This window comes from Setaria viridis, chromosome 9 (genome assembly GCF_005286985.2).
Source record: "Setaria viridis chromosome 9, Setaria_viridis_v4.0, whole genome shotgun sequence".
NCBI lineage: Eukaryota > Viridiplantae > Streptophyta > Magnoliopsida > Poales > Poaceae > Setaria > Setaria viridis.
In genome coordinates, this window is record NC_048271.2 from 3,032,232 (window position 1) to 3,049,912 (window position 17,681).

Genomic DNA, 17,681 nt, shown 5'->3' on the forward strand with positions numbered 1-17,681 from the left:
GCCGCGCTCCAGCCATCAATCCGCCGCGAGGATAGAAGCCGAGAACTCGCGCCCGCGGTCGGCGACGTTCGATCCCTCGGCTCGACCAGCTCCGGCCTCGCCGCGCTCGTCCCGTCCCGTCGTCCGCGCGCCGTTCTTGGGAGGAGTTCTTGCCCGGGCGGGAGGAGATGGGGAGGAAGTCGGCGCCGATTGGCAGCCGGTACGGCCGCGTGTGCGAGGAGCTGCTGGAGATGGGCGCCCGGGTCGCCGTGCGGTCCTACGGGCACTGCCCCCAGACGGGGCGCATGTACTACAAGCCCCCCTCGACTCCGGCCACCGGCACCGCCGACGGCAGCCGGAACGGGGAGGAGTCCGCGTCCAGAGAGGCCGGAGCATCGGCGGCGGCCGCGAGGAGGCAGCAGCAGCAGGCGGCGGCCAAGGTGGAGTTTCACGCCTCGGAGTTCATCTTGTACGGCGGCGGGAAGGAAGAACCGAGACATTGCTCGAGATGAAGAGTGGGTTTTGGCGTCCGCATGATCCGATCAGTTCTTGTCTTTGATTCATTCTTTCCTTTGTTCTTTGATTCGGCGATACGAGAAGTTTTTCCGACTCCCTCGATTCTGTGCCGAGGGAGTTGAGAATTGAGGTTGAACTAATGTTCTTGATTGATTGAACTGAAACTAGTCAGAGAACGTAATCTATCATCTCGAGAATTTTGCTTGGCCTAGTTCCAGTGCTAATTTAATTTCAGAATCTATCGGGCTTGTGCTTGTGTGAAATTGTTCGCGTTATGATCACTGATAGTTGGGTCCTTGTTTGGTTTCTAGATGAAGCTTTCATGGTGACGATCTGTGGTAAATGTTGCCAATTCTTGGATGTTTTGATTATGTCTCAAGTTCTCAACAAGGCAACAATAACTGTCGACAAACGTCAGCGATATAGTACAGGACAAAAGTTTGGAAAAGTTTCTGACCAAGTTTAATTTATGCTCGACGGAACCATCGAATTGATTGAACTGAAACTGTTCTGACTTTTGAGAAGGCAAAATAGTCCATGAATTTTCCACAAAAAGAAGGATATGCCATCAGAAAACACTCTTGCAACCCTTGATATTTTCGCTGGCTGTGGAGGTTTATCTGAAGGATTGCAGCTAGCTGGTATGCATTTGTCATGCAGATTTTGATGTTAGTTCATCGGAACACCTTGAGTACCAGTTGTTTACTTTCTGATCATAAATTCTGTAGGAGCATCACAAACAAACTGGGCAGTTGAGTATGAAGAGCCTGCTGGGGAAGCATTTGGTGAAAATCACCCAGAAGCAGCAGTATTTGCGGAGAACTGTAATGTGATTTTGAAGTATGCAAAATTCTTTCTTATGAATATGATTATTGATGCATATCGTATCTTTGACTCATTTCTGAGTATTGTCATGCAGGGCAGTAATGGATAAGTGTGGTGATGCTGATGATTGCATCTCTACTTCTGAGGCTGCCGAACGGGCATCAAAACTTTCTGATGAGAAGGCCAAGAACCTGCCTGTGCCTGGTGAAGTATACTTCATCAACTTTACTTTGTAGTTCAAATTTCAGCCGAAATTTTGCGAAATTCAGTGTTTTCGATGGGGCTGAATTTTCACAAAACGAAATCCTATCCCTAGGCGTGAGATAGCCGGCTAATTTGTTTTTTTCTTGGTTGATTGACATCCTAATGTTTAGTTTCTAGTATTAAATAAAAAATTGTAGGGCATTGATATAATATAGAGGCAGGGAGTAGCTGGTTTTTAAATCTAAATTAAATTAATATAGGTTACAATTGATCTGAAGCATTCGTGCCGGATAGTACTGCACTACGTGCTTTGTATGAAATGGTGGTTGAAAATTTGTGTTTGGAATTTGATCAGAAAGTTTAGAATTATAAATGCAGAAGGAAGAGGAACATAAACCCTTATCTAGCCCTCACTTCTTTTCACACCTCTCCTTGGACCCGAGCCTAACTGAAGCATATAGGCTCCAAATTTGAGCTATTTTGAGCCTAACTAGAGAGAGAGCGACTGGAGGATTCCACGCTGTGCGAAGGAAGATGTCCTGTTCGTGCTAGTGCCCAGCACTGGGAGGAGTCGGAGGGCACACGCCGCCGACGTTGTTCCCGTAGGTGCAGTTGGACGGCTGCGCTGAGGAGTCGGTGCCTGTGAACTCCACCGCAACGACGACATGATACAGCGCCGCGACGGAGCCGCCGCCCTGGGTCGCCACCGGCCGCGCCGCCGTGCCAACGACACCGCCGGAGGCGAGGACGGCAAGGACAAGAACCGCAGCGGCAAGCGCCGAAGACCTCGTCATCGACGATGGGTCCCCCAGCTACTGCTGTACCAATCGATCGGAAGCACCTTGGTAGCTTAAGCGCGCTGCCGCTGTCAGGGCGTTCATCTGAAGCTGTTTGTTGCAGCGTGTATGCAAGCGTTTAAATACACCCACGGGCATGGCTAGATGGAGAGACGTTTGGCGTTGGCATTTGACCTTGGAACGCTGGTGATCAGCTCGTCTTCCATGCGAGAAAAACTGGCGTTGGCTCTGGAATTGGAGCGCGCATTATTCGGCAGATTCAGACTTGCAGTCTGCATGCACCCGACAATTCAGTTTTTTCAGTCGAGGAAGCAACAAGGAGGCTAAATGCATTCTAATTCCTTTTTGACCTTTTTCGACGTGTCAACCTGAAAACTCTCTTTCTCTCTCTCATCGTTGTGCGCATGCTTGACTGTTGGACGAGAAGCTGGAAGCACTTTGGAAGGCAGGGAGCACTTGCTGCAGAGCTCGGCGAAACTGGCCACCGGAGCTCAGGGTCAGGGACGTGGCTGCAGCTCAGAGCTCGCCTTGGCGACTTGGCGCATGGGAAGGGAGAGGCGCACGGATCATGGGACGGGCCTAACACGCGAGCCCTTTCGCCTTTCGGCTCTGGCTCCAGGCCACCGTCGGCGCTGGAACACGCACGTGGACCGACGCACCCATGCGCACCCGGCCCGCACGGGCGCCGATGAAATGGGGCAGCGGTGAGGCCTGAGGATTACGGCAACCGTCGTCGGCGCCGGAACACGCGCCACGCACGCCGCACGGGCGCCCGCGCGGTGCGCGTGTGCTCTGGGCTCTGGCTGGCGGATGGGGTGTGCGTGTGCGCGACCGTGAGGAAATCGGGCGGCGGTGAAGGGAGGCCGGAGAGGGCGACATGTTTGGAGATTGTTTCCTACAAAATTCCTGCATTCTGAACGTGTCCTTGCATAAACTGTAAAGTGGCAGCATTCTTGCATCAAAACAGGTATCGACTCGCATCAGAACTTTTGCATAGACATGTTCCGTCGTTGGCGAGGAGGCCCAGGACAGGGAGCAACCCAAAACTCTTTCAGAAAAAAAGGGAATAAAAATAAATAAGAGAAAAAGGAATGCTGTTCTGAAAATTTTAAAAAGGTAAACAAACCACTATATCATCCTGGGGGAGAAAGAAAGCTCGTAAAAGCACTATATACGCTGGCCAATTGCAAGCACAAAACTCTCTGCAAGGCAATGCACATGACTTCACGCGAAATGCTCGGCGCACTTGCATATTCAGCTAATCTTCCGGAGCTCCCTGAGTCTGCTAGTGATGTCGCGGATCAGCTCCTCGCCTGCCTTGCCATTTCTCAGCGAGTTCACGCTGTGCTCCAGGAAGCTCCGGTCTGCTTCCAGCGCCATTAGCCTTTCACTGACATCAGAGATCTCGTGTTCCAATGAAACCAGGTCATTTTCACCGACCATGGCATGGTACTGTCCTTTGGAAGAAGCTGGAAGGCAAGATAACTGCATGCCATAGGACCCTCGTTAGGCACGTCAATGCCGCAGATGTGACCCACCAAAACGTCATCTTCAAAGGATCCGCGCTGGTCAGTCAGCACAACGCAGAGGTGACCATCAGCCGTGAGCACAGGGAACTCCGGCGGCGCCTCTGGCAAGCCCGCCTCCTTGAAGCCGTCGAACCCCCAGAGCTCTCTGGTAGAGAACTTCCACTCTTCCTTCCAACGCCCGTGAGGCGGTTGCAGAGTCCACATCGTCACCGAGTCATCCCCATATTCAGTGGCGCAATCGATGCAGATGAACCAGATGGAGGAGTCCCCACTGCAGCCCATGATCCGGGTTAGATTCGTCGGTTCATCCCTCAACCTCAGAGTCTCAGCCACGTCAAGCTTGCACCCACCCGGCGACCCGATGAAGCCGAAATCCACACTAGAGTTGCAGTCGCTGGTGGTTCTGTGCAGGTCGCAGTACACGAGGCCTTGCGCGAGATCGGCCCAGAAACCCTTGCCTTGGAAAGAGAAGGCCGTGGTCGCCATGAACGGTTCCCGGATCTCCCCACGCGGAAAGCGCCTCCCCTTTATCTGCCACGGACACGCTGAGTTCGCCGCCCATGCCGCCGGAGGGAACACGCAGAGAACGGGCGGCAGCTCATTTGTCAGCTCACGAGCCATGAGGAGCAGCTCGCAAGCGCCGCCAACGGTGCGATTGGGGACGGGCTGCAACGACGCACCAGTGGCCTGGTAGAGATCTGGAAGGTAGTTGATCATGGAGAGTGACGCGTCGATGTTGTCGTAGACGAGGAAGTAGAAGAGGTCGTCGTCACGGCACTCGCGGCGGAAGCTGAGCGCGATGACGATGATGCCCTGCTGCTCGGCCATCAGGATGCGGCCCACGGCATACATCTCGGGGCTCTCCTTGCGGCTGGCGCCAGCAGGCTCATCAGGCTCCGAGTCGTCGAACCTCCGGAGAGCCTCGTCGCTCATGCGGATGGCCAGGGAGGAGGTGACGAGCGGGCCGTCGCCGAGGCGCACGTAGAGCGTGAGGCCTTGCACCGCCCCCTCGATGGACTTCCCGCATCCGTAAGCCTTCTTGCTTGCGCACTCGATCCTACTCCACCCGTGCCCTGGCTCGCCGGTAAGTGGCTCCAGATCCACGCTGCCGTTCACCACGTAGATAGGAGGAGCGGAAGGCCGGGCCGCGACCATGGCTGGCGCCGCGCTAGCTGGTGGTGGAGGATCGAGGAAAAGGGAGGGGAATAGGGCTAGATCGATCGGTGTTGTTGATTTGAGGAGATCAGATATGCAGATGCATGCAACTTCCTTGTGGGAAGCATGGCTAGTGCTAGTGGCAGCGGAGGCGCGTGTTAGTGATGGATCATGGCACCCTCCGCACCAGTGGTGGGAGCGGGTCGTTGGGCTTCATCTTGCTGATGAAGGAGATGGCGATCTGGAGCATCTTCTAGAACTCGGTGAGGCTCTGCACGATGATGAGGCGCACGTCACCGTTGAGGTCCTTGCAGCTGACGGTGCAGGACGACACGTCGGTGAAGGAGCGCGACGCCAGCGTCTTGGCCACCTCGTGGTTCCCGGACCGCAGCGCCGCCGAGGCGCCGTAGAGCTTCTGCATGGCGCTGCTCATGGTGACGCTGCAGTTGCCGAGGCACTTGCGGAAGTCGGGCACGCCGGTGTTGAACCCCGGGAGCTTGCCCTCGAAGATGGACACCGCCACCGCGCCGGCCTCCGACGCCGCCTGCAGGGCCACCGCCACCAGCGCCTTCACGTCCACCTGACCCGGGGCGCCCGCGATGCTGGCGCCCTGCCCCGGCGCCGCCGACGCGATCGCGTTCTGGATGTCGAGGAGACGCTGCCCCAGCTCCCCCACGCAGAGCTCCGGGAAGGGACCCGTCATGCAGGTCGCCACGATCGGGCTCGCGCCGGGCGACACGCTCTCGGCGCCGGCGGCGTGGTGGAGGGCGGAGACGCAGAGGAACAGGACGAGCAGGGACGTGCCCGTGGACGCCGCACGATCTTCACCTCGCTCGAGCGATCTCTTCTTTTCCTGCCCGTGCTAGCAGAGACTTGTGCAGCAGCAGCACTCCACCGCACGCGCAGATATATGCGTCGACGGATCACTCAGGGAGTGGCTCGCGGTGTTCGCCGTCGACGGTGTGGTCGGGAGGCTTTTCCGACGATGGGGATGCATGGATGCGCACGCACGCGCATGGGAGGCCGCGCGAGAGCACAGGAATCGGGTCGCGCTCTGCAGCATTCCCGGGCGTTTCCTATTGTTTTCTTGGTTTGCATGCCATTGCGTGGTCTGAATGTCTCCTACCCCCTTGCCGTGTGCTATGCACCAACACACGGGAAGTCCCGACGTGCATCTGACTACGCGATCAGCGGCGGCGGGGAGAACTGGAGTTCGCTGACCGTTAACGAGAAGGCCACCTGGTACCTGGAGAAGACCAGGGAATAACAGCACATTCTCTCTATTTCTGCAGTGTCCTGCTCTGGTTTTTTTAAGGGTACAAGGACCTGCTACCTGAATCATACACGTACATGCGTGCACGTCTAAAGGAAGGGATTGGAGATTCAGTGTGCCGGAAACACGCAGTACTGAACAGCTGAGCATAAAACTTGGGTGTTGTAAGCTGTAACCCGTGAAAGAACACACAATGCAGGCGCAAAAGAAACGTTGCTTAGGTGAGTTACGTCGCGTTGATGGCGTGATGCTAAATGAAAGAGCTTGGTTGGCTCCAGCTAGTCCAGGTTGGCAATGACAAAAAAAAAAGTGAGATTAGTAACGCGATGCAAAAATCGTGTATGACTTCTGCAAAATGGATGGTATCATCGGAAGATGATAGCTGGCATCGAACTCTTTTTTTTTCCTGAAAATGTACTTACCTGAAACATTTACTTATGGAACATTAGGAATACAATACCTTTGAAAGTCGTGCGTGGTTGATGCAAAAATGATATAATAAAAAATTGATAGCTGTCAGTAGTGATATATCATCGAAGATTGCGTGCGTATTTGATTACTAGTAACATATTTGAGGCCCTGTTTGGACGACTCTAGCTCCTGTCACATCGAATATTTATGTACTAATTAGAAATATTAAACATAGTCTAATTATAAAACTATAATTATACAGATGGAAGCTAATTCATGAGATGAATCTATTAAGCCTAATTAGTATATGATTTGATAATATGGTGCTACAATAATTATTCACTAATGATAGATTACTTAGGCTTAATAGATTCGCCTCATGAATTAGTGTAGGAGTTCTGCAATTAGTTTTATAATTAGCTCATGTTTAGTCCTTCTAATTAGCATGCAAATATCCGATGTGACAAGGCTAAACTTTAACCTCTGGTATCCAAACACCCCCTGACTTGTTAAACCGAACATGGCAAGATGGATGATTCTTTTTGATACTAGTATTGGTCTCTACTACTCCCTCCGTTTTTAAATATATGACGCAGTTGACTTTTTTCATTTGTTTGACTATTTGTCTTTTTCTACAACTATTTTTGCAAATAGATAAACCTACGAGTTAAATCTAAAGTATATTTGATAATAGATATAATGATACATATTTTATTTTAGTCTACAAATATTTTTGCAAATAGATAAACCTACGAGTTAAATCTAAAGTATATTTGATAATAGATATAATAATACATATTTTATTTTAGTTAACTACCTTATTATCTATTGGTAGTTAAAGTTGAAAAAGTTGAAGTAAAAAAATTTAGCGGCGTTATATATTTAAAAATGGAGAAAGTATGTACGTCGTGACGTGTTGTCTTATTGTCCTAGCTGCCGTTGACAACGACCCAGGCATGTTGCCTCCACCAGCAGTTGGGCACAGACGTTGCTCGGCAAAGCTAACAAAATTCCAGAAAATCTACAAATCAGCAACGACCCCGCTGCTGAAAGGATTGGGAGATGAAGTTGAATGGGATTAGCATTTAGTATATCTTTAATTAGTGTTTTTTCCTTCCGATGACAGGGAGATCAATTAGCACTTGAGCAACACTCCGTACTGATGTTTACATGCACATTTATTTTGGGATGAAAGAAATTGAACACACACACATCTCTCTTACCGATCCTGACATGGCTTACCAATCCTCACATGACATCACATCACAATAACCCCCGTCACCATACAAAATAAAACAAACACAGTCTTCGGACATGTAATAATTCACCATGCATGCAAACGACTCCACACAGTTGATGATCGATCAGCGGCCCATCCCCTGTTCCGCCGGCGCGTACATGGCTTTTCCGGCGCCGGCGCCGCGCTGGGCGTTGAGGTCCCATCCGAGTTTGGGGTCGAAGCCGCGGGCCTTGAGCTCGGTGTACTGCTGGCAGAGCGCGCAGGGCTCGCAGCAGAAGTGGACGCAGCAGTCGCAGCAGGGGTTCTCCGGGAGGCCGAACTGGGCGCGCATCTTGGAGCGGTACGTGCAGGAGTAGATCCAGTGGCACCCCGTGAGGGAGGCCAGCAGCGCGTACAGCGTCCCGCTCGCCCCGCACGACGTCGCGCCCCGGTCCACGATCTCGGCGACGCGCCCGAACGTGATGCACGGGCACCAGCACGTCAGGCAGCACAGCCCGCAGTCGTCGAAGCAGTCGCAGAGCCCCGAGGACCACTGGCTGGTGGCGTTGCCGGTCGCCGGCGCCGCCTCGCTGGACTTCGCCGGATACATCGTCTCGGTCGATCGCTGGGGTGTGGAGCGAGCTGGCGTTGCTTGTAACAGCTAGCTAGCACACCACGTACAGAGCTGCAGTCGTGTCTTCTTGCTCGGTGCCAAGTCGCGTTTGCGCTTGCCGTTGCTGGCCGGGGATGAAGGAGCGAGCTAGCCGTGGTGCTCTTATATAGGGGCCGGTGGCGAGCAAGTGGCGCATCGGTCTCATCCCGTTGCCATGCAATGCGCGTCGCGAGCCCCGCCGGTTCCGTGGGGTGAATGCATGCGCTCGGACTCTTGGCTCTTTGGGGGCCGCACAAAAATTTCCTCTCCATCTTCGCCTGCTTCTTGTCCAGTTGCGCGTATGCTCGTTCGTCGTTCGGCTACTCTTCTTCCCTCGTTTTTGCCCAGCTCAATGAGGGCCTATAGAGATATTTTTCTTTCCATTAAATTCCAGGTCCAGAGAAACCGTATTGTGTTACAGTATGTTTCTTTTTCCAAGCCCAGCGAGAGACTGTATTGTATTACAGTATTGTATTAGCAGCCTAGCGGCAGCAACTGCTGAGCACCGGTGCTCCAGTGGCTGTTAGTTTGCTGTAGCTGCTGCAGCAGCAGCTTGCCGAGCAGGCTAATATAAAGTCAGAAGCACCATGCATCCAATTGTACGAAATCCGTAGACTAATAGCAAATGTGACCACAACTCGAGCCCTACTACACCGACGGGAAGGAGACGGGCACGGCGCGAAACCGACCTCAACTCGCCGATCGGAGAAGCGAACGGAGATTCACGCGGATCGTGGGGCTCGTGGAGGGTAGAGATAAAGAACGCGTGGGCTCGTTGCACCTTCGTCCACACATGATATGCTTGTCTGAATTCTGAAGACAATCTGGTCTATGTCTGTCCATGCAATTTTGACCTGTTCATCTTCAGTCCTCGCTGCACAGTAACGATAACGCCTGACCGAATTTGTCTTCACAATGGGTTTCAAGTGACAGTATAAATCACCTCGACGCAGCTGTAATAAGCTCACCACTGTGAGCATTGTTGCTCTGACCAGATATATACCACCCTGCAGCAGCTCAATCTCTGTCGCGCCGTATCAGGAACTAACCGGAACGACGATGGCAACGACGGCTAATCTGAATCCCACAACGCCGCTTCTTACATGCCTCCTGCAGCATTTCATCGCCGAGAGCAGCTTCTTCTGCAGGTGGCGATTCTCGGAGGCAGCCCCGTCGGAGACCAAGCCACAAGCCGGTGCGAGCTCGGTACCGCGGCGAATGGCGTGAGCGCCTCTGGCCTGCAGTCAGATATCACTGCGGAGCCTACGGGAGCAAATGGGCATGCGGAGGGTTTGTGCGTCAGATGGGTGGGGTTATGCACTTCCTCGCGGGGGCGGCGGAACGGCGGTGGAAGAGGTGGAGAGCAGGACCCCATCTGAACCAGGGGGCTATATGAAAATAATAAGGGGTATTTTGCAAAAACTTGGATCGCGACCAATAATCGCGATCCAAATTGGGGGTTAAATGAAAATAGTAGGGTACTTTGCAAAACGTTGGATCGCGATTATTTAATCGCGATCCAGGGGTTATTTGTAAGTTCCCGATCGGCGATTCCTGTCGTCCGCGGCTTCGCCGGAGCTCCGCTTCACGCCGGGCCTCCCTTCCCTTGGGGTCCCTCTTCTTCCTCCTGCGTGTATCGCATCGCAGTATCTTGCACGGAGCAAACGCTTTCCGAAGCTCCAGCAAGGGGCGGTGTGTGACTGCGCCTCTGGCTTGGTGTACGACGGCGCCGCACTCCGGCGGCCGTTCCTCGCTTCCAAATGTCACCGTCGAATCGCCGGCGGCGTGGTCCAACACCCCATTCCGGTCGACGCGGTTGCTGTCCACTGCCTCCTGCAGTGTGTCTGTGCAGTGAATTTTGAGGAATTTGCAGGGCCAGGAAAAGTAATCAAGAACGGGGATAACTGGATCTCAATGTGGGTCAATCGTCACCTCACCATTCCCGTCAGAACTCAACGGCACTTGTTAACCCTCACCATAATGTCAGTCAGCAACCGGGCGCCTCCATGTCAGATCGATCATTCGAGCATCGCTAGCCATCATCAGGTCTCGTCGTCTCACCGGCTCTACCTCCACCGTCAGCGTCTGACGTCACTGTCACACCGGCACAGGTCAGAGTGACCTGAAAGAAGATGCTTGCTGCAGCAGAGGGATGCAGACATCAAAAGCATCGGAGGACGAGATGGCCGGCGAGCGAAACGGGACCGCGCGTGGGCACCGAGTGGACCGGCGGAGCGCGCGAGCTCCTAGCTACCACCGCGCCGCCGCTGAACCAGGGGGAGAACGGCCGATCTGAACCAGGAGGGCTATATGAAAGCTGTAGGGGGGTGTTTTGCAAATAATCGGATCGCGATTCAAAATAGGAAGTTAAATGAAAATATTATGGGGTATTTCGTAAATAATCGGATCGCGATCGATAATCGTGATCAAAACTGGAGTTTAAATGCAAATATTCGGGGGCTTTTTGCAAATAATTGGATAGCGATCCAATCTAGGAGGCTTTTCCTCCACAGCGGCTCGTCGGAGCGCCGGGCGTCCCTCTTCCCTTGGGTGCCTCTTCTTCCTCCTTCCTGTGTTGCAGTCGCAGAAACCCCAACTTTACCGCAAAGGGTTCCCGGAGCCCCTCTGACTTGTTCGTGCTGACGGAACGCCGCCTCTAACTTACACCGCGCGCGGGTCGCCGGAGCGGCACGTACGGCGCCGCCGCACTCCGGCCGTTCCTGCTTCTAAATGCATTCGTGAAATCTCCGGCGGCATGGTCCACCACGTTATGGTAGACCGTAGACGCAGTTTGCAGTTGCTGGCAAAGTGCAGAGAATTTCAGGCAGGGAGCTTCAGGACCGTCACAAATTCAGAGCAAGAAACTGAAGAAAAAAATTGGCCCTGCAGCCATACATGTGTGTTATGTGATCAGCAAGACGAAACCGCTCTGCACCTGGTTGCAAATTGCTGTTATGCAAAGGAGGTGTGGTACAGGATGTCAACATGGGTTGGCGTTGCAGCTATCTCCATCAACACAAATGTGTCGGACATTAAACAGTGGTGGGAGACTAACATGCAGGCCTTCAACACAAAGCAAAAGAGATCGCTGGCTGCTATTTTGATGTACACCGCTTGGCATTTGTGGAAAGAGAGGAATCGTAGAATTTTCCAAAACCAGGCGATGAGACCTGATCAACTCCTGGGACTAATCCAGAGCGACGTTCTGCTAAGAAGAATGGCAACAGGCTTCCCCCTGCTGAAGGAAGAGCTCCTGTTCTCGCAGTAGTAGTAGTTCTCCTTTCCTTTTCATGTTTTCGTTCAGTGGTGTGTTTTCAACAACACATAATGTAATCAGCCGGTAATCACCATGTAACAAAACTGCTTCCTTCTTCTTAAATGAATGGCAGTGCTCCTGCCAAATTGTTCGAAAAAAAAACTGAAGAAAAGGAAGGGGGCAGCTGACTGCCCTGTAATCTGGAGTTGTTGTGCCCAAAACAAGATCTTTGCATAATTCAAATGTTACATTATCATAAGCTACCTCCAAATGATGCTACTGCCTTTAGGAAAGTTCTCGGTGAGAATGATCTTGTTAACCTAAAGCAGTGGTCATGGTGTCATGCTGTGACTTGTTCAGGAGGGACTCCTGAAATGAAATCGGTTTTCTTTTTTTACCTCCTCGCTCAAGTCGGAAGTTATTTAATTTTAAGAATTATGCTGATGATTTCTTTGGAAGGTTGGATTTTTCCAGCTGTTTGACACATGCAAAATGCTTAACGGTAATCATATCATCCAAACCACCTATTGCCCCTGAAAATGTACTTGTATCATATTCTTAGCTAACTAAGTTTTTGTCTGATGTTTTGCTGCAGGGGAATGAAAAGCAAGCAGATGCTGCTTTGTACACTATTGCAAATAACCAACTTCAGAACTTGCGTTACCAATTACTTGTTAAATACAAACCTACCCAAAGAGTTGGCTGCTGCTACTGGGATTGGTTGTAGTGCCCCTGGTACTAGCAGCTCGAGAGGTTCATCCGTCCCTGGTGCTAGCAGCTCGAGACATTCATCCGTCCCTAGTGCTAGCAGCTCGAGAGGTTCATCCGTCCCTGGTGCTAGCAGCTCGAGAGGTTCATCTGCCCCTGGTACTAGCAGCGGTGCCACTTCTTATATTGACATCAGTAGTATTCCAGAAAATAATTACACGGAAATTTACGAAATCTTTGGCTTCCCGTCAAAGCCACCGAACTGAGTACTTGGTGAGGTTCTCATGTTGATTTCATATCGAAATACTTTAGATTTGCCATTCTTTCAAGTATTGAATGTTGCTTTCTTATAAAATTTCATTTCTCTTGCCTTTTGCATTTTATGCTTTATGCAGCTTGCCAGATGCTACATATAATGTTTAATTAGCCTTGTCTAAGTTCTATTGCTTTTGTCACTATGGATTCTTTGCCACTGCAGTAATGGATACACTTGAATTAGGTTGTACTGTGTCATAGACAAATAGCCAAGGGCTACTAAGTCTTCTCATTGCTGCTGCTGAACCATTTCCAAGGAATTGTTGTCATTTATGTTGTATTCCTTCTGCTAATTGAAAAGCACAGCAAACTACCAATGCTCACCTCTGTATATTTGCACTTTTCTTTATTAAGTTACCAATGTGAGCAATTCGCCACATCCATTCAATTTTGAAGTTTATGGTATATTGAGCATCATGCATGATGCGGTGTTGTATGTCCATAGCAAAATGTATGTATCTAGAAAAGCCAAAATAATATTTAGTGTATTTACTTTATTGGTTGTGCAACCTGATATAGTGATGCGTCAACCTGGTCTACTATAATACTGCCATATAGAATTTACATGCTAGTTTATTTGTTTGCCATTGTCAGTTGTTTTGTACATACATTGATGTTGACATATGGTAGCTCAATTTATTTGTCTTTTCTTTTCCATTTCCTAAATCCTCTGATGGTGACTACACAGATTTAAATCCCCTTGGAGGTTGCATCTGCTAAGGTCAAGGCTGTTGGAAAGGCGAGGTGCTCAGTAACTTATCCAAGTGGCTTGGTGTTACACAGTTATCTTCTGCCAATCACTTGTTTTTGGGATTTCCATACATGCTTTCTCCTTTTGTATTTGGCTCTGGTAGTTATTTGTGCTTGTTTGGGCATACGGTTATGTTTCAACTTCTTATTACATACTTTCATGGTTTCATGGTTTCAACTATGGTTTCTACTTTCTTGTTTTAAAGAATCATACAGTATGTTGGCACGGTTAGCTTTATACTGAGGACGGAATTTGCTGAAGCATAGAGAATTTGGATCTTGCGTTCTGTTATTACTACATTAGGGAGGGAGGTGAGAGAGGAGTTTGGGAATGTGACCATCATGGAAGCGTTGAAGAGGGCGCCGTCAAGCCTGGCTAATGTTGGTTTAGCTCGGTGGTTCGACTACGTGAACAAACGATCCAAAAGCGGGATAAGAGGCCAAGATTGTGTATTAGATCGTTGAAAAGCGTCGTAACCCTCTTATTTAACTATTTGCCACTAATTATTCCTCGTAACCCACCCTACCGATGTGATAGAATCGGTGGGAAATGAGTAGGGAAATGAGCACCTCATTTCCCTTTCCCGGTAACCGAACATAGGATATGATTTCCATCTTGCCTCATTTTCCTATCCCAATCCTTATTTTTCACTATCCAAACATCACCTAGGTTAAGGGTATGTTTGGTTGAGCTGTTGCTTTTGAAAAAGTAGCTGTGGAGGATTGTAGCTTTCAGAAAATCAGCTGTGGAATGTGGGTTGTGTCTTTTGGAAAACCTCATTTGGTTCAACAGCCGTGGCTTTTAAAATAACTAATCTCACTTACAAACGCCCCCCCACCCCCCACATATCATGCACACATTGGATCTTCTTCTTCCTCTCACCACCATGAGATGCGCCCGCCCGCGCACGAATTTGGCCGTGCTTTAGCATGATTTCTGAGTCTGCGGTGTATTATAATTAGCATCCATCCAAACTAGCACATCGGCACCGTGAACTGCCAAATTTTGGCCTGGCAAGCATCGGCTTCAGGGTTGTGCCCCAAACATCATGCGTGATGCTAGTGACAAAGTAAGCTGTGTCACTTACGGTTAGCTTCAGGGTTGTGCCACTTGTATTGCTCTTATTGGATCTTTTAAGTTGGGGGAAGGATTAGGAAAAAAGATGTGTCTGTACTTGTACAATCTGCCCATCAGATAGCAAAGTCTGGTCTCCAGTCTAGTTGACTGCCTCCTCTTAAGCTTTGCATGCACTTTGCAAATGTCCAGTCGCTTGCATGTCTGTGATGTCATATTTGCCAATGCAAAAATTGATGTAAACTTCCACAAACTGCACTTTACTGGTTGATGACTGATCATAGGAAGAAGATGTTAAAGTTGCTGTTATTTTTAACAGTCAGGAATCAACTATAGATTCTTTACTGAACACGGAACTGCTGGCATTCATTTTTGTTAACATGGCAAATTTTGATAGCTTAAACTTTTAAAAGACATCATCAAGTTGATTATACCTATTATTGACAATTTTCATCATATCTTTTGTGATTTTATCACCTCCTTGCCTGCAGGTATTAACCCATGGTCAGCCTGATGAGGAAGTAAGCTTGGAGTTGATCTTAAGGGTAGTTGCTGATGTTGGCCTTGTGGTATGACGTTTCACTAATCCATGCATCCCGAGTTTTAAGGATCAGGAAATGTTTTTATCATTTAGTTAAAAATTTATATATCATATACCAGAGTCTGCCCTGTTTCCATTTTAAGATGTGATTATCCAAATTGTGAGGCTTGTTTCAAATCTATTTCTTTAGCATGTCTCCATGTTGTTATAAGTTACCTTCATTGCATCTTCAGGGACTTCCAAATGCTGGAAAGTCAACACTTCTATCAGCTATTACACTCGCAAGACCAGACATTGCTGATTATCCATTCACTACATTAATGCCAAATCTTGGCCGTCTTGGTGGAGATCCTGCTTTAGGAGCCTTACAGTTTTCCTCAGAAGCAACATTGGCAGACTTGCCAGGTCTAATTGAGGGCGCTCATCTTGGAAAGGTAATGCTTTTTATTTATATGTTTTTTGTTGGTTCCTAATTACAGTTTTTTGGCAGTTTCATGCCGCTTCCCCTCGCTATAACCTTGGGACTCATCATCCAGTTTAATTAAATTTCAGGGTCTTGGCCGCAATTTCTTAAGACATTTAAGGAGAACTAGAGTAATCGTCCATGTTGTCGATGCTGGTGCAGATGATCCTGTCAATGATTATAAGATTGTCAGAGAAATAATTTCTAATTGCTTTCGACCATTCCCATTTGCTGTTTAGCATTCACATCTCACTGTCTCAGCATTACAATGTTCACTATTTATCTGATGATCTGTAGTTATAGCTTTAAATCTGTTAGACTAGCATTGAAAAATATTTGTATATGTTGTCAGGAGCAGAATCATATTGCTTGTTTGTATATCGTAAGCTTAAGGGGAAGGGGGGGGGGGGGGGGGGGGGGGAGGAAGGAGTTCAAGGGAATACGATGAGTGTAACTAATGTGCTCTCAGTATCTGGCTGTTCGAATAAAGAAAGAGCTGACCAGTTCAGATTATGAGGATACGAGGCTTCTAGACAGTTGGTAGAAATATTGGTTCTTAGAATGAAACTTGCTTTTTTAAAGGATTGAAAATTTCAATTGGGTATATCAAGTTTGTTTGTGGAAGTGAAAATTGAATCATTTGTCTATAGTTTGTTCACAAGTCAAGGTGCAGTGTTGAACAGTGATCTGACATGTATCTTTTTGCAGGAATTAAGGATGTATAACCCCCAATACCTGGAGCGACCTTATGTTGTGGTCCTGAACAAGATTGATCTTCCTAAGGTACACTTCACTTTCAACTCCTTAATTTGAGTCAAACTATTGTCTTCCTAATTCTGCGGATGCGATTTTCTGTTTGAAGTAATCTCCTGAAAATCTGACTTCATATTGACACAGTCGGTGTTTTAACTACTGGCGATGCTTTTTACCCCCTCCTTGTAGGCCCATGATAGGCTATCATCACTGGCTTTAGCAATATCTTCAATTGGTTGTGAAGAAGGGCAGGACATAAGTGGCAGCAAAGATAATCTAAATGGACACGTAAGCAAACATCAGGTCTCATCGGAGGCTACAGTTGAAGGTGGTGAAAAGCAACTCGGGGACTATCCAAGACCTCAAGCTGTTGTCGCTGCTAGCGTATTGTATGTCTCTTGACCTTACAAAACTAGATGCATGCTTATATTGCTTTCAATTTTAAGCAGTTCATATTCCTGACGAAAAGTTCATAAATTTGCTGTTCGATTCCTCTGGGCTGCCTAATCTCTTAAACCTGGAATCAATATCGTTCAAGTTTGATGTCTGCTTATTTTCATGTCCTGTTTTAATGTCACTTCCTTCTGTTTAACCCCATTGCCTTGGTTCAACAGGAGGCATATCGGGATCGATGAGATGCTGAAGGAGATAAGGGCAGCCCTGAGAAAATGCTTTGATCACAAGTTACCAGAACAGTGAGCAGGAAATCAGTGTAACGTAGGCTTATTAATAGTTTAAATACCATTAGTCCAGTAGCAGAAAGGGAATGAACTGGATGCCCCTTGTCACATGTTGAAGAATTTCCAACGGATTCTAGACATGTCGACAATGGGACAATGCAACATATGTAAATAGGTTGGTTTGAGTTGAGAACACGAGTCAGTTTTGTCGACCCATCATTGTACCATCTCCAATCTGAACAGATGCATGTTGAGCACGTGTGGTGATTAGTTCCGTCTTCGATCATGTGTAAAAGACATGCAGTTTGATGGAGCCGTCGCTCATAAAAAGAATTCATTCCACGCATCAACATCCAATCTGTCCTGATACTTTTTTTTAATAGAATGTCCTGATCGCGTCGCGTGCTTCTTTCTCTGACGACGCGCGCAGCCTGTGTTGTGCAGTGCAGCGCGCACGTCTCACCAACGGCGGCGATAAGCCCTGTCAGCAATCAACTACGAGGTGGCGCGGCCTTCTCTTCCGGTTCCGGCTGATTTAACCCCGGCACACATTCAGGAAGGCAGCATTGCGGACGCAGTC

General features: G+C 49.0%; 4 protein-coding genes across 4 annotated transcripts; 1 reads left to right on the top strand and 3 right to left on the bottom strand.

Moving 5' to 3' along the window:
- Window positions 1–3,296: 3,296 nt before the first annotated feature.
- Window positions 3,297–5,008, bottom strand: LOC117840370 (uncharacterized). Its single transcript, XM_034720879.2, has one exon. It carries the CDS (start codon window positions 5,003–5,005, stop codon window positions 3,701–3,703), a length of 1,305 nt encoding a protein of 434 aa, XP_034576770.1. The 5' UTR covers window positions 5,006–5,008; the 3' UTR covers window positions 3,297–3,700.
- Window positions 5,009–5,062: 54 nt separating this feature from the next.
- Window positions 5,063–6,220, bottom strand: LOC117839417 (uncharacterized). Its single transcript, XM_072290864.1, has one exon. The coding sequence runs from the start codon at window positions 5,706–5,708 to the stop codon at window positions 5,259–5,261; it is 450 nt and encodes a 149-aa protein (XP_072146965.1). The 5' UTR covers window positions 5,709–6,220; the 3' UTR covers window positions 5,063–5,258.
- A 1,823-nt stretch (window positions 6,221–8,043) lies between these two features.
- Window positions 8,044–8,554, bottom strand: LOC117839424 (cell number regulator 10). Its single transcript, XM_034719757.2, has one exon. It carries the CDS (start codon window positions 8,516–8,518, stop codon window positions 8,054–8,056), a length of 465 nt encoding a protein of 154 aa, XP_034575648.1. The 5' UTR covers window positions 8,519–8,554; the 3' UTR covers window positions 8,044–8,053.
- Window positions 8,555–9,619: 1,065 nt separating this feature from the next.
- LOC117839431 (probable GTP-binding protein OBGC2) lies at window positions 9,620–17,321 on the top strand. The gene is made up of 7 exons (XM_034719763.2): window positions 9,620–9,766; window positions 15,156–15,233; window positions 15,439–15,639; window positions 15,758–15,865; window positions 16,377–16,451; window positions 16,611–16,810; window positions 17,036–17,321. Exons 1-7 carry the CDS (start codon window positions 9,620–9,622, stop codon window positions 17,118–17,120), a joined length of 894 nt encoding a protein of 297 aa, XP_034575654.1. The 3' UTR covers window positions 17,121–17,321.
- The last annotated feature ends 360 nt before the right edge of the window (window positions 17,322–17,681 follow it).